This window comes from Sciurus vulgaris (assembly GCF_902686455.1).
Source record: "Sciurus vulgaris genome assembly, chromosome: 3".
Taxonomy (NCBI): Eukaryota; Metazoa; Chordata; class Mammalia; order Rodentia; family Sciuridae; genus Sciurus; species Sciurus vulgaris.
Genome location: NC_136463.1, coordinates 20,781,181 through 20,796,968, shown reverse-complemented (window position 1 = coordinate 20,796,968; position 15,788 = coordinate 20,781,181). Strand labels below are relative to the sequence as shown.

General features: G+C 51.1%; 2 protein-coding genes across 8 annotated transcripts; both read left to right on the top strand.

Annotated features, from left to right (window-relative positions):
* The first annotated feature begins 6,969 nt into the window (after positions 1-6,969).
* NAGLU (N-acetyl-alpha-glucosaminidase) lies at positions 6,970-13,144 on the top strand. Of its 6 annotated transcripts, none has more exons than XM_079132806.1 (6): positions 6,970-7,574; positions 8,404-8,551; positions 9,172-9,318; positions 9,498-9,583; positions 10,520-10,776; positions 11,926-13,144. In XM_079132806.1, the coding sequence occupies exons 1-6, from the start codon at positions 7,192-7,194 to the stop codon at positions 13,134-13,136; spliced, it is 2,232 nt and encodes a 743-aa protein (XP_078988932.1). In that variant the 5' UTR covers positions 6,970-7,191; the 3' UTR covers positions 13,137-13,144. The 6 variants fall into 6 exon arrangements, with proteins under 6 accessions (XP_078988932.1, XP_078988933.1, XP_078988935.1 ...); XM_079132807.1 differs by having other exon boundaries at positions 7,441-7,574; positions 9,153-9,318; XM_079132809.1 differs by lacking the exon at positions 6,970-7,574 and adding an exon at positions 7,844-7,966.
* A 717-nt stretch (positions 13,145-13,861) lies between these two features.
* On the top strand, positions 13,862-15,718 carry HSD17B1 (hydroxysteroid 17-beta dehydrogenase 1). 2 transcript variants are annotated; one of them, XM_079132859.1, is made up of 6 exons: positions 13,862-13,996; positions 14,084-14,251; positions 14,393-14,572; positions 14,685-14,778; positions 15,220-15,394; positions 15,483-15,713. In XM_079132859.1, exons 1-6 carry the CDS (start codon positions 13,900-13,902, stop codon positions 15,696-15,698), a joined length of 930 nt encoding a protein of 309 aa, XP_078988985.1. In that variant the 5' UTR covers positions 13,862-13,899; the 3' UTR covers positions 15,699-15,713. The 2 variants fall into 2 exon arrangements, with proteins under 2 accessions (XP_078988985.1, XP_078988986.1); XM_079132860.1 differs by lacking the exon at positions 14,393-14,572 and having other exon boundaries at positions 15,483-15,718.
* The last annotated feature ends 70 nt before the right edge of the window (positions 15,719-15,788 follow it).

The window sequence follows — 15,788 nt, the reverse complement described above, 5'->3', positions numbered from 1 at the left end:
CAGGGTTGCTTTACCACACTGAGTTACATCTCTAGTCCTTTTTATTATTTAAAAATTTTTATTTATTTATTTTGGTACTGGGGATTGAACTCAGGGGTACTCAACCACTGAGCCCTATTTTTTGTATTGTATTTAAAGACCGGGTCTCACTGACATGCTGGGCACCTCACTTTTGCTGAGGCTGGCTTTGAACTTGTGATTTTCCTGCCTCAGCCTCCTGAGCTGCTGGGATTACAGGCATGCGCCACCGCATCGGCTATATATTTTTGAAAGAGGGTCTTGTTCAGGCTGGCCTCAAATTGCAAAGCTGGTGATCTTCCTGCCTCACCCTCCCAAGTAGCTGGGATTATGGTCATGGGCCACTGTGCTTAAAGACAATTTTTTTTTTATTGTAAACAAATGGGATACATGTTGTTTCTCTGTTTGTACATGGCGTAAAGGCATACCATTTGTGTAATCATAAATTTACATAGGGCAATGTTGTTTGATAAAGACAATTTTTTAAAACAGGCAAAGGATTTGAAGAGACATTTCTTCAAATAAGCTATTTTCAATGGTCAAAAGGTGCTCAACATCTTTTCATGGGTTTACTGCACATCAAATATACATCAAATGCAAGTCACATAGCACTCCACTGATAAGAAAGACAATTCCAAGTGTTGGTGAGAAGCTGGAAGCCTAGCTCACTACTGAAGGGAATGGGGAGTGTGGAGCAGCTACTTTGGAAAACAGTCTGGCAATTCCTCAAAATGCTGAACACAGGCCAGGCATAGCACACACCTGTAATCCCGTCGATTCTGGAGGCTGAGGCAAGAGGATTGCTTGGGCAATTTAGCAAGACCCTGTCTCAAAAAATGAAGGACCAGGGACGTAGCTCAGTGGTAGAACACTCATGGTTCAATTCTTAGTGCCCCTCCCCCACCACACACAAAAGTGTTGGGGGAGACGGCAATTAAGGGCTCTTTTGGGGGATGATGAAAATAGAGTTAGCCTAAGATGATGGTTGCACAATTCTAAAACCACTTCATTGTATATTTTAAATTGGTAACTTTTTTTTTTTTTTGTATGTAATCTCAACAAAGTAGGAGGTAGAGAGGTCCAGGGTTTCCCTGGAAAGAAATTCCTCTCTTGTCTAGCTGATAAAAAACTGGTGGGGAAGCATACCCAATTGGTCCTTGACAGGGCTGAGTTCTCAAAATATAGTGGCCTTGGACTGTTTCCAGAGCAGCCAGCTAAAGATGGGCTGACCATGAGCTGAGTTGGAATCTGTGGCAAGGCCCAGAATCCTGGGTGGGGGTAGAGAATAGAATGGCTCTACTGCTCCTGAATTTCTCTGTGGTACTGGGGACTGAACCCAGGGCCTCAAGCATGCTAGACAAGTGCTCTACTGCTCAACTATATCCCCAGCTCCCACTGTTCTTAAGGGACATGCCCTTTTCCTTGACCCCCTTCTTGTATAATCCCCGAACCCTAGACATCTGAGCGAGTCTGTACTCCTGTTCAGGAAATACCCTACATCTGAGGCCTTAGAATCATGGTAGGATAGGGTCACCATGGGCCTGCTGGGGAGTCCCAACCATGATAGAGATAAGGGACAATTCCATCACCGCCTTCACTGGGGGGACTGCACGTTTCACTCCCCAGGAGCCCTGGGCAGAAGGCACATGGTATGGGAGTGCAAAGCTTGCTGACAGCCTCTGTCCTTTGGTTCATGGAGTGCACCCCAACCCCAGCCTCAGTCCCCCAAAGCACAGCTTAGATGTAGACTGCCCCCTGGTGGCCAGATGGGAGGACTCATTCTTCAGGCCAAGTGGGCTGGGAAGTAACTGGATTGGCAGGGCAGAGGAAGAAGCTATCCTGAGACTATTCTAAGGTTTGTGGGCTGAGCAACAGGCTGGCCAGGGGCACAACACAGATGAGATGGAGAGCAAGCAGGGACCCAGCCAACTTTTTTCGCATTAACTGGAAGAGTAATAAAATGTGTCATATGGTAAAAGGCTCAAACACTACAAAAGGCCCTATAATAAATAAGCAAGTCTTCCACCCTGTGTCCTGGTACACCAGCAGTTGTTTTTTTTTTTTTTTTTTTGCAGTGCTGGGGATCGAACCCAGGGCCTTGTGCTTACAAGGCGCACTCTACCGACTGAGCTATCTCCCCAGCCCACCCCAGCACTTTTTTAAAAAAATATTTTTAGTTATAGATAGACACAATACTTTTTATTTTATTTAATTATTTTTATGTGGTGCTGAGGATTGAACCCACTGCCTCACATGTGCTAGGCAAGCACTCTACCACTGAGCTACAACCCTAGCCGCCCCCAACACTTTTTTATAGCGTTTTTTGGGTTTATTTTTAACACAAATTGTAGTGTACAATACTCACTAGTTTGACCTTTTTGGGGGGAGCAGGGTGTGTCTCACTGTTACTCAGGCTGGTCTGGGACTCCTAGGCTCAAGGGATCCTCCTGCCTCTGCCTCCCAACTAGATGTGACTATAGGGGCACACCACACCCAGCTTGAATTAATATGTATATATTTACACACACACACATATATTTGGTACTAAGGGTTGAACCTAGGGATGCTTTACCACTGAGTTATATCCCCAGTCCTTTTTTTGAGACAGGGTCTGGCTAAATTGCTGAAGCTGAAGTCAGCCTGGAACTTGTGATCTTCCTGCCTCAGCAGTTGTTAGAATTGGTAGAATTACAGATATGGGCCACCATGCCCCGCCTTTTAAAAATAAATTTTGTAGAACATTCTGAACCAGCACACATTGTTGGGGAAGAAAGGAAAGGTGTGATACCTTTCCTTGCCCATCAGAAAGGTCATGGCCAACAACCCTACCTACAACAAAAGACTGATTAACAAAAGAAAAGCATGACTGATTTATTTAGTCCAAGTTTTATGTGACATAAGAGCCTTCAGAAATAAAGACTCAGGAAAAACTGGCCCATTTTTATGCTTAGATTTGAAGAGTGGAGGACCAGGTAGAAATGGACCAAACAAAATTTCTGAGTCTGACCTAATGGTAACAGACTGAAAAGGGAAACCCAGCAAGATCTGTCTAGGTTCTTGGCCTCTGTTTAGCATTCCTTTCTCCTGGTATAGAGCAAACCCTCTCTGGAAGAGTCTTATGACCTATTAGCAGACATCGTATATAAATTATATTGTATATAATTTTTCTTTGGCCAGCTCTGACACAGAAAAACAACGGAAGACCACCAGGTACAGTGGTGCATGCCAGTCCCAATCCCAGGGACTCAGGAAGTTGAAGCAGGAGGATAAGTTTAAGGTCAACCTGGGCCACTTAGCAAGATCCTGTCTCAAATTTTTTAAAAAAAGGGCTGGATGTAGCTCAGTGATAGAGTGCCCCTGGGTTCGATCCATAGTACCACAAAAAGGAAAATAAAGGAAGAAAGAAAAATGAAGAAAGTCAGGGGAAAGAGTAATAGTTCTAGGTTTTATGGCTGGCTTTCTGGGCAATGGGTTTCAGTTTCTATGACCCATGGGGAAGAGCTTTCCCTGCCTTGGTGGGGTAAAGGGAGCAGGAGAAAGAAGGGCAGGAGATCAGAAAAAAGACTTTCTGCACTGCAAAAAAATAAAGACAACTAAAATAAAGAGCCTTTCCTTCTGAGGCACTAATGTCCTTTACTTCAAAGTACCCAGTGCACCAAAGCACCATATTTTGGGGTATCATTTTTGAGCCTCATCAACATCTTCCCTTTTTTTTTCTTTTCAAGAAAATGCTTGGGGCTGGGGAGATAGCTCAGTCGGTAGAGTTCTTGCCTTGTAAGCACAAGGCCCTGGGTTTGATCTCCAGCACCGCCCCCCCCCCCCCAAAAAAAAAGAAATGCTTAATATTTTATCCTATAGATGTATCTTAATCTATCCAGTCAGCCCTCTACTAAAGAGTTCCCAGTCTGACGGGGGTGTGGGGGTGCGGTGACAAGAGATACTCCTGATCCAGCAACCATGGACTTAGGCTCTGAAAGTGTTACCAATGCCCTGGATGGTGGCCCTGCCAGCCAACCCCCTACCACCTGGCTGAACCCAGACCAGACAGAGAGGCACTCAGTCTGACAGCAGCCCAATCCCACCATCCATGTGTTCCCTAAGATCTAGAAATCCTGGTGAAACAGAATCTGAAGGAGTCTAACAAACCTCATCCGGAGCCAAGGAGGATTTGAAGGGGGAATTGAGGATGGCCTAGGGAGAAGGCTCAGGGGCAGTCTTGGAGCTTCACCCTGGGGAAGGCTGAGAAACTTCCAGATGCTAGCAACTGAGTGGGAGCAGGGGCCACACCTATAGCAGCTGCTTGCTGAGCCAGGAACAGAGTAGGGCATTGCAGCTTGTGTTTGCAAGGAGGAGGAGGCAGACTCCTCTTTCAGGATCCTCTGCACTATATAACCCCTCTCACACCCTTTCCCTGTCCCTATACTCCTCCACTCATGACAATCTGAAAAAAATCAACTACGACTCCAAAAGGACTCAGCATCCTTTTCGAAACAGCAGTCTCTCCCAAGAGCCCACCTCAGCCTGCCCCACATGCCGGTCAAACCCTCCCTGTCCAGATAGGCAGTCTGAGAAGCTGCACTGCCTGGGGAGTAGTGGCCAGAACCTTGCTCTAGGAATCAGGAGCTCCCTGTTCTAGTCCCCAGAGATGTTCTGATACTGTTACAGGGGTGGGGTCTGCCCGGAAACTGAGGCAGCACAGAGACACCCCCACTTCAAACCCTGATTCTTGCAGTCAGTTCAGAGTTTTCAGATATGTTAACTCAGAGTAACAGGTATAAATTCATTAGAAGGGACAGGAAAGGGGGAAAGGGGACACTCTCAAGGGAGAGAGTGGGTCCTCTTGGAGAGGAGAGGAATAGTATGTTCCTCCTGCCCTCCAATTTTATTGGAGACTCCTGCCTAGATATTTTTTTTTAATTTTTGGTACTAGGGGATTGAACCCAGAGTGGCTTTATCACTGAGCCATATCCCTAGCCCTTTTTATTTTTATTTTGAGATACAGTCTCACTAAATTGCTGAGGCTGGCCTCGAACGTGTATCTTCCTGAGATGCTTCCAGAGATGCTGGGATTGTAGGCGTAGGTCACCATACCCAGCTCAGATACACCTCTTGACTTTTGACTTGCAGCAGGATGACATCAGATTTCCAAGTCCCCACTGCCAAGACAACTCTAGGTCATTTTGGCCCATGCTGACCAATTCTAATTGGAACCTGTTCTTAACAGATTTTATGGTTGAGGGAATTATCCTTATCTCCCCAAGTTCTGGAATCTGGTCTGTGTAATCACAAAAGGTCCCTGCTTAAGGATAACTTATGTTCTTCTTAACTGCATTATTTCAGGATTAAATTTCTCCTGCAGATAACAGGTAGTACCAGTACTGCACCAATCTTTTTTTTTTTTGTGGTGCTGGGGATTAAACCCAGGGCCTTGTGCATCTGAGGCAAGCACTCTACCAACTGAGCTACATCCCCAGTCCTAAATTGTTTTTTATAAAAGTGAAAGCATATGGGGGTCAGCACAGTGGGCCCATCCCCTCTACCCCATATCGGGGGATTGAACTCGGGACAGTTAACCACTGAGCCACAGCCACAGCCCTCAGCCCTTTTTTTATTCTGAAATAGGGTCTAAGTTGCTGAGGCTGGTTTTGAACTTGTGATCCTCCCACCCCAGTCTCCCAAATTGCTGGGATTATAGGTGTGCACCAGCATGCCTGGCTGATGGGCCTTTTATAGAACTATTCCCTTAACCTCATGTTCCCATGTCTCATGTCTGTCTGTTCCCTGTCACTACTGCTTATGGACCTTGCCCAAGCCACTTCCTCTGGCCTTCAGTTTCCCAATCTGTAGAAAGAAGACAATTCTGTGCTGCTGCCACCTTTTATTTATTTTTCCAGTATTGGAGATTGAACCCAGGGGTGACCTACCACTGAGCTTCTAATGTTTTGAGACAGGGACTCACTAAATTGCAATCCTTCTGCCTCAGCCTCAGAAGTAGCTAGGATTACAGGGTGTGCGCCACTGTGTCTGCTGTTGCTGGCCTTTAAGGGTCAGAAGGAGTGCCCTCCCATACCCACCACTCCCTGCTACAGCCATCCCTCCTCCAACCATCTGTCTTTTTAGTTCCACAAATTCACTAAGTTCTTTAATTCCCTGGTGCCTTTCTCTATGCATCTCTCTTCATGGAAGGCTTTTCTTTATCTCTTCTCCTAGACAAGTTCTACTCATGCTTGGGTTTCAGATTAAATGTGGTTGCCTTAGGCTAAGTTCCCCTGCACCACAGCATCACAGCTATGATGGAAATTCTAATATAAATATTATATCCAGGTCTTCCCCACGTAAGGACGGTGGGGACCATCTATTACCTTGCCAGTAGCCTAGTAGCTAAGACAGTGCCTAATACAAAATAAATTCCAGCTGGGCACAGTGGCGTACACCTGTAATCCCAGCGATTTGAAAGGCTGAGGCAGGAGGATGCCAAGTCTGAGCAATTTAGCGAGACCCTCTCTTTAAAAAATTTAAAACGGGTCGGGGTTGTGGCTCGGTGGCTAAGCGCCCTGGGTTCTATCTATCACTAGTATGTATAAATAAAGAAAGAAAAAATAAATTCCAAGTTCATATTTATTGGGTAGGAGGGGAACTGGGTATGTAACTCAAGGGAAGAGCGCCTGCTTGCCAGGATGCGCGAAGCCCTGGATTGATTCCCCAACTCTACCCCGCCCCCATTCTTGTTTATTTATCTTGAGCCACGGTCTAAACTGCCCAGGCTGGCCCTGAACTTGCGATCATTCTGCTTCAGTCTCGCGAGTAGCTGGGACTACACGCGTGAGTCACGGAGCACGTCCCCGACTCCCATTTTCTTTTCTTTTTTTTAATGGGTTGTTGGTTGGACGGAAAGAACCCGCGTTGTACCTGAAGGCGCTTTGGGAAGGGCAATGCGCCCCATGCGGCCCTGGGTATTTGATGGAGTCACGCGCTCCCACTCCGCGTGTGGTCAGAAGACACTCTCAGGGTTGGGTCTGGGCCCGGAAGCTGAGTCCCCCGGCCGCGAGCCGGGGGAGTTCCAGCCTAAGTTCCACGTGGCCGGAGGCCCACAGCTGATTGGACACTAGCTGTTCCGCTCCCCTGGTCCCGAGCCCGGATTGGTTGTTGGCTGGGCGCCGCCATGCTGGGACCATGGAGGCCGCTACGGTGGCCGCAGCTCTGGGGTTCCTGCTCCTGGCAGGGGTTGGGAGCTCCTCGGTCGATGAGGCCCGGGAGGAGACGGTCGTGCGGGAGCTGGTGGTCCGGCTGCTGGGGCCCGGGCCGGCGGCCGATTTCTTGGTGTCTGTGGAACGCGCCCTGGCGACCGAGTCGGGCTTGGACACCTACCGCCTGAGCGGCGGCGGCGGGGCGCGCGTGCGGGTGCGTGGCTCCACGGGCGTGGCGGCCGCCGCGGGGCTGCACCGCTACCTGCGCGACTTCTGCGGCTGTCAGGTGGCCTGGTCGAGTTCTCAGCTGCACCTACCGCAGCCGCTGCCAGTGGTGCCGGAAGAGCTGGCTGAGACCACGCCCAACAGGTATGGGTCCCGACCGCTCCCGGGCAGCTGCCTCCAGCCTCCAGCCCTGGGGACGCCCACCCTTCGTTGATGCCCCGCCTCACTCCAGCAATGAGTTGGAGCTGCAGAAAGCTGAAAGCCTGAGAAGGAATTGCTGACCTTAGGGTCCAGTACTCTGCCTTCAAATCCTAGCTTCGCCTTTAACAACTATGCTTCTTAAGTCAGCCTCTCAGAGCCTCAGCTGGCCCATCTGAAAAATGAAAACAGTGACGTCTACCAAGCAGTGTTGGTAATTGCTATGGGCAAGTTTTATTTCATTCCTTCCCCTACCCTCTATTTGAAGATGCTGACTGAGGAATGACGTCCACCCTGCTCACAGGCTTCTATTCTAGCTCTTGCTACACTGCATGAAGGTGATGTGTTCACATCTGCCTCTCCCTCAGATTGTGGGGCAGGGAGCCCCCTTCCTGAAATGGGACCCCCCCCCCTACTTCCTAGTCAAGGATCAGGACATATAGACACTATAGCTGGGGCTCTGAAAGTGTTGAATGGAAATGGAATATGCTCCTACAAATATCTGCCAGGCTAGAGGGCTCTGGGGGAAGTATTGGGAGTTGGTGGGCAGGCACCTCAGAAACTAAATAGCCAAGCCTAAGCTCCACCTGGGGTGGATCCTAGAAAGAAGCAGAAGAGGGGCCATGTTTGGAACCCCTCCCCAACTCCATTAGGTGACAGGGGAGTTATTCCAGAGCCATGCTATCTCTGAGCTCTTCCAGGTGATGGACACACAGGGATGGGAAGCATCTTCTCTGCCCCCAGTGACATGCTGAACTCGTGCCTTCACCTGCAGGTACCGATATTACCAGAATGTGTGCACACAAAGCTACTCCTTCGTGTGGTGGGACTGGGCCCGCTGGGAGAAAGAGATTGACTGGATGGCGCTGAATGGCATCAACCTGGCGCTGGCCTGGAGTGGCCAGGAGGCCATCTGGCAGCGGGTGCGTGCCCACCTAGTCCCTCCACACTCTACTGCCTACCACATGTCCCCCAGTTGTGTCTCTCTGCCCCTGGCCAACAGTATCAGGCATACAGAGAATAAGGACTCCAGAAATGTTAGTGGAGTGCATGATGGATTCAGATCTCAGAATTTGAGGCTTTTTTTCCTGAGGTGGACACATCTACATGCTTACCCTGGGCTAGACCCCAGCATCATGCTAAAACAGTTGAAGAACCCAGGACTTCTCTCCCTTAACCCCCACACCAGACCAATCTTCTGATCTTGCAGATTCTCCCACATTAGCAGTCTTGATCTGCCTCCCTGGGAACCTCCTAGTGCTCTGTCTCTTTGCCCTTCCATCTGGCCAACTTTGCTCCATGAAGCCTTCTAAGATTCCTCCCTGGTTTGGGGAAAACCCCTTTGTATCCTATCTCCTTACCCATACACCAAAGATGACAGCTTAGTGAACTCACATCTCTTTTCCCTGGACTGTGGTCCAATTTTGTCTTAGTAGCTGTAGCTTCCAGCACAAAGAAGCAATGGGTGAATGTTTGTTGAATGAATCAGTTGGCAAATGGTGATGAATATATTTATATGTGTAGGGATCTCCCTCTTCCCCAGGTGTACCTGGCCTTGGGCCTGACCCAATCAGAAATCAATGACTACTTCACTGGTCCTGCCTTCCTGGCCTGGGGGCGCATGGGCAACCTGCATACCTGGGGTGGCCCCCTGTCCCGCTTCTGGCACCTCAAGCAGATTTACCTACAGGTAAAAGAATGGGAAAGGGAAGGGGCAGAATTGGTGCTGAGGTCACAGGCCTAGGGAGGGTGTGGTATTTGACAGCCTAAGGACTTAACCAGATCACAGTGACTGTATCGTGAGTGAGCGAGGGACCCCCATGGGGCTGCAGAGGTCAAGCTCACCAGCCCCCCTCCTGTTTCTCCCAGCATCGGATCCTGGACCGGATGCGCTCGTTTGGCATGATCCCCGTGTTACCTGCATTCGCAGGGCACGTCCCCAAGGCTCTCACCAGGTGAGGCTTTCCCTTACTCCCTGTGCAGCTCACGGAGGGAGTTTTTCCTTCTGTTAAAACACGACTTAAACACTTAAGCTATGGATGTAGGCCTGGGTTTGATTCCTGCTACCAACCGTGACCTTGGACTGATTACCATGACTCCCCTTGTGCCTTAGTTTCCTCACTTGTAAATAGGATTCTTACCTACTTTACCACCAGGGTTTGGGTGTGAATATGACCTGGCAGAGAGTTAGTAGGGGATACACTGGTCTCTGTTCCTCTTTGTACTATACACCCCTCTCCTGTGGACTGGAAAAGTCTTCAAGGCTCAGCTGAGACTTCCCCTCATTCAGGAAGACTTGCCAGCACCCCGGGGGCCTCCTTCATGCTCACAAGCACCTAGTTCCCATTACTCACACTGCTGGCCTCACTGGCACTGTGAGTTGTGGCAGGACCTCATTTCTGTGAATGTTTGTCCAGCTGTGCAGGGCTGCCAGACCCTGCTGTGTGCTTGGCCCTAGGGATGCAGGGATGAAGGTGCCGTAGGGCTCTTTCCCTGGTGAGAGATAAGCTAGCAGGGGATATGACAGTAACAAGGGCAGGAATGTACATGGGCCCACATGGAAGAGGGCCAGAAAGGCTCAGGGCAGAGCAGTACTGAGCCTTATCATGAACAAGAAATGTTGCTTCTTTCAGCCGGTAGGAGGTAGAGAGATATCAAAGCTTTCCAGACAGGTGAAACGTAAAGGGTAGTGGGGAAGAACTAGGGGATAAGGGAGGAGGCAAAGGAAAAGATGCCCAGGCAGGGGGCAGTGTACAACAGTACAGGGGCATAAAAAACAAGATGCACTCCAGGAAGCAGAGATAGGTTAGGCTGGTAAGGAAGGGATTATGGGCCAGGAGGAATGCTGTGTCAGTCTCCAGTAATTCTCTGAGCTTTTTGCTCTCCACTAGGGTGTTCCCACAGATCAATGTCACCCGATTGAGCAGTTGGGGACATTTCAACTGCTCCTACTCCTGTCCCTACCTTCTGGCTCCAGAAGACCCCGTGTTCCCCCTCATTGGGAGCCTCTTTCTATGGGAGCTGAGCAAAGAGTTTGGCACCAACCACATCTACGGGGCTGACACTTTCAATGAGATGCGGCCTCCCTCCTCACAGCCCTCCTACCTCGCCGCAATCACCACTGCTGTCTATGAGGCCATGATTGCAGGTATGGTGCCCTGGGGAGGTGGGCAAGGGAAGTCCCCTAGACCACCAGATAGATGGGTATGGCAGAGGTCAGTAGGGATGGGAGGAGAACTGGGAATAACCTATTGCTGTAACAGCCCTTTGCAGTTTAACAGGCACTTGTACCCACATGCCATCTCATTTAATCCCCGTGGTTGAGAGATGAGCTCTGGAATCAGATAACTAGGGGACAAACCCTGACACTATTTGTCTTTGGCTGTATGACTTACATTACCTCCTTCCCAGTGTCTCAGTTGCTTCATCTGTACAATGGGCCTACTTTATATATACATGATGCCTGGCACTTAGAATCACTAAGTGCTACCTATTGAAAAGATTTGATTTGATTTCTCCCTTATTGCTAAAGTAGGTAATGCAGGCCAGGGTTAGGGCTTGTACCCAAAGATAGTACGTATCTATCTTGCTGTACAAATATGAACCCTAGACTCCTTCCTGCCACTTATAAGGACAAGTAGAAGCGGACCAAGGCAAGAATGACTTAATGGAGGTCTGTGTGTTAGCCGGAAGGGAGCAGGTTGGCTCAGTCTTCCTTGAGCAGGGCTGCTCCAAGTCTGATCTACAACTAGTGGCATGAGCACCACTCTGGAGCCTATCTGTATTAGTCTATTTTTAATTACTACAATGAAATACCTGAGGCTTACTCCCAAAGCCCCATCGGCAAACACCATAATGGGATTAAGTTTCCACCCTCTTAATACCTCATATTTGGGATACAGTTTAAACACATGAACCCCTGGAAGTTACACTCAAACCATATCCAAACCATAGCACTGTCAGACATGCACATTTTTAGGGCCCAACCCAGAACTTCTGAATCAGAAGGTTCAGAGCTGGGGCCCAGGAATTCATGGCTTAACACAATTTTAATGCCCTTGAAACTCTATGTCACTATCCTGGAGTTCCCAGTTGCGGGGAGACAGGATGAGGAAGGAAATATGTGGTGGTATATCCCATCAGTGGGGCAGTAAGTCACAGGGTAAGGCGTCTCCTGTGACAGGGCGGCTCGCCTTCTCTGGACCTGTTTGCATTGTTTGTAGAATGGGGCCAGCCCTGCCCTGGGCCTCTCCTCTCCTCACCCCTCTTGTCTGTCCTTCCCACTCCCACACTGCAGCGGATCCTGATGCTGTGTGGCTGCTCCAAGGCTGGCTTTTCCAGAATGAACCCCAGTTCTGGGGGCCCGACCAGGTCAAGGCTGTGCTTAGGGCTGTGCCCCTGGGCCGTCTCCTGGTTCTGGATCTGTTTGCTGAGAGCAAGCCTGTGTACAGTCGCACAGACTCCTTCCATGGCCAGCCCTTCATCTGGTGCATGCTGCATAATTTCGGGGGCAACCATGGCCTGTTTGGAACCCTGGAGGCTGTGAACCGAGGGCCTGAGGCTGCACGCCTCTTCCCCAATTCCACCATGATAGGCAGTGGCATAGCTCCTGAGGGCATTGGCCAGAATGAAGTGGTCTACGCCCTCATGACTGAGCTAGGCTGGCGCAAGGACCCAATGCCAGATTTGGTGGCCTGGGTGACGGGCTTTGCTAAACGGCGGTATGGGATCTCCCAGGGAGATGCAGAGGAAGCCTGGAAGCTACTGCTCAGGAGCGTCTACAACTGCTCTGGTGAGGCCTGTGTTGGGCACAATCGCAGCCCACTAGTCAAGCGACCTTCCCTAAAGATAAATACCACTGTCTGGTACAACCGATCGGATGTATTTGAGGCCTGGCGGCTGCTGCTAAAAGCTGCACCCAACCTGACCACCAGCTCAGCCTTCCGCTATGACTTGGTGGACATCACCCGCCAGGCAATCCAAGAGATGGTCAGCTTGTACTATGAGGAGGTGAAGATCTCCTACAGGAAAAAGGACCTGATTCTCCTACTGCAGGCTGGAGGTATCCTGGCTTATGAACTTCTGCCGGTACTGGATGAGATGCTGGCTACTGACAAACGCTTCTTGCTGGGCAGTTGGCTGGAGCAGGCCCGGGCAGTGGCAGTCAGTGAGGCTGAGGCCCATTTCTATGAGCAGAATAGCCTCTACCAGTTGACTCTGTGGGGTCCAGAGGGCAACATCCTAGATTACGCCAACAAACAATTGGCGGGACTGGTAGAAGATTACTATGCTCCACGTTGGCGCCTCTTCCTGGAGACACTGGCGGGCAGCTTGGCTCAGAGTGTTCCTTTTCAGCAACAGCAGTTTGACAAAAATGTCTTCCAGCTGGAAAAGTCCTTTGTTCTGAGCAAAAAGAGATATTCCAGTCAGCCTCAAGGTGATACTGTGGACTTAGCCAACAAGGTCTTCCTCAAATATTATCCCAGGGTGGTGAATGGCTCTTTGTGACAGATTAACCATCCCTGGGGCCCAGTTCTTCCCAAACTCCAGGTAGCACAGATTCTAGAGCCTGGAGCTAGATAAGTATCAAAAGATAGCCCCAGCCCACGGAGGAGTCAAAGGCCTGCTGTTGGGGCAGATCTGGGTAGCTTGGAGGGAAATGAACTGCCCTTTACCATCATCCATAAGTTGGGATTAAAGTACTGTTTTCTGTCAATATAATAAACCGGTGAATCAGCCTGGGTCTGTCAGAATGAAAAAGTCACTGCCATAATGTTTGAGCTATAGCATGGACCCTGGTGGGGGCCAGTTTCCCCCCACCTCTCCTTGCACCTCTCCTCTCTTCAACTTCCCCGTGTTTAATACAAACCCCCGAACTTTGAACTGAAAATTGCCTTCCCAAAGCATTTACTTTCACAGCAAAGCAGCAAACTTTGATAACTAAATTGTCCCTTAGGATACAGGCATACCCAGGAAATCTGCCCATGGTGCTGCTCAGTGCCCTCCTGCTTGCCAAACACCCCTGCCCCCGACCAGCAACTAGGGCAGCTTGGTGTTAAATCAGTGGCCTTTTCTTTGCTTTGATCCAGAGCAGGGTGGGGAGAGCCGGCCAGGGCCAGGGACCCGGGGAGGGCTCAGCCTTGAGAGTCCCACCGAGACATAACAAGGGGTGGGGGCACCACAGGCAGGGGTGGGGTGAAGCAGGTGATATCCAGCCCAGAGACCCACGCCTAGGGCTCATGCTGCTGAGCTGCTGCCCAAGATTCTTCCCATGGACCGCACCGTGGTGCTCATCACTGGCTGCTCCTCGGGCATTGGCCTGCATTTGGCCCTTCGGCTGGCTTCAGACCCGTCCCGGAGCTTCAAAGGTATTCGAGAGACCAGCATGGAGAAAAGGGTAGAGCCCTCAGAGGTAAGCAGGGCATTCAGATCTTCATCCTCTCCCAAACCTTCAGTGTATGCCACGATGAGGGACCTGAGGGCGCAAGGCTCGCTGTGGAAGGCGGCCCGAGCCCGGGGATGCCCTTCAGACTCCCTGGAGACGCTGGAACTGGATGTGAGGGACTCAGATTCTGTGGCTGCTGCCCAGGCACGTGTGACCGAGGGCCGCGTGGATGTGCTGGGTGAGCCTCCCCGAAACATGTACAAGAGCTGTCCCTGCCCGGAGCCCAAACCAGAATGTCCCAAGCCCAGGGAACCCTACGGGATAGTTCGGAGCTGTCATTGGTCGTTAAGACGCACAGGGCGGGCTTCTCTTTCCGCAGTGTGCAACGCCGGCCGGGGTCTCCTTGGTCCTCTAGAGGCCCATGGGCTGGGTGCCGTGGGCTCGGTACTGGACGTGAATGTGGTTGGGACCGTGCGGACGCTGCAGGCCTTCTTGCCAGACATGAAAAGGCGCCGCTCAGGACGCGTGTTGGTGACCGGGAGCGTGGGAGGTCTGATGGGTGAGTGGAAAGGGCGGAGCCTTCGCCGGCGCACACCGCCTGGAGGCTGGTTTGAGCAGGTCTGACTTGGCGAGACAGGGGCGGAACTCAGCGACCTCATCTCTCCTTCAAGGGCTTCCCTTCAACGCAGTGTACTGCGCCAGCAAGTTCGCTCTTGAGGGTTTATGTGAGAGTCTGGCGGTTCTGCTGCTGCCCTTTGGAGTCCAGTAAGTCACAGGAACCTTCTGAACCCTTGGGAATCCAAGCACCAGGTTTTGTCGGTGTCACTCTTGGGGGGGGGGGGGGGCCCAGCCCTCCTTCCCTGGCTCACATGGTTGTATTGCAGGCATTGTGCTGGGCTTTTGACACACACTATCTCATTTCACTTGCCGACCTCGTTCTTACGGTGTCGATATTGTGATGGAGAAGCACAGGTCCAAAGAGGTCACACAGTTCTACGTTACCCAGCCAGACTCAAATTCCGTCACTAGTCTCCCTTGAAGCCTCAAGTAGACATGGGAGCTCTTCTCGGGCAGTCAACCGCTTTGCAAACGCTTTGGTTATCCTAAGCACCCGCAGCCTGCGCGCAGCCACTTTCCAGTCCCCTCTGTACGGACCCAAGTTGGCACTGGTGTCTGCCTCCGCCCACTTGCTGTTCTTGTCTGCAGCGTGAGCCTCATCGAGTGCGGTCCAGTGCACACTGCCTTCTATGAGAAGTTAGAGGGCGGCCCGGGAGGGGCTCTGGACCACACAGACTCCCAGACCCGTCACCTCTTCTCGCTCTATCAGCGGCACTACGAGCAGATCATCCGTGAGGCGCAGGACCCAGAGGAGGTGACAGAGGTGGGTGCTCTCAGGGACTCCGAGGGAGTGGGGTAAGAGGGAGCAGCGCCGCTGTCCAAGCCCAGCGTTTCTATTCCGGGGCCCGCAGGTCTTCCTCAAGGCGCTGCTTGCCCCTAAACCAGCCCTGCGCTACTACAGCACTGAGCGCTTCCTGCCCCTGGCCAGGCTGCGCCTGGACGACCCCAGCGGCTGCAGCTACGTGGCCGCCATGCATCACGCTGTGTTCGCAGACCAGCCTGCCGAGGCTGGGGCCAGAGGACTAGGGGACCCTGAGCTTGGCGCTTCTCCCGCTGCCCTGAAATAAAGGCTTTGTCCGCTACTGTCTCCCCGTGTCCTCTTTTGCCTCCCAGGATGCGCAGGGGATAGATAGGACAAGGGTGGCAGCTGCATTGTG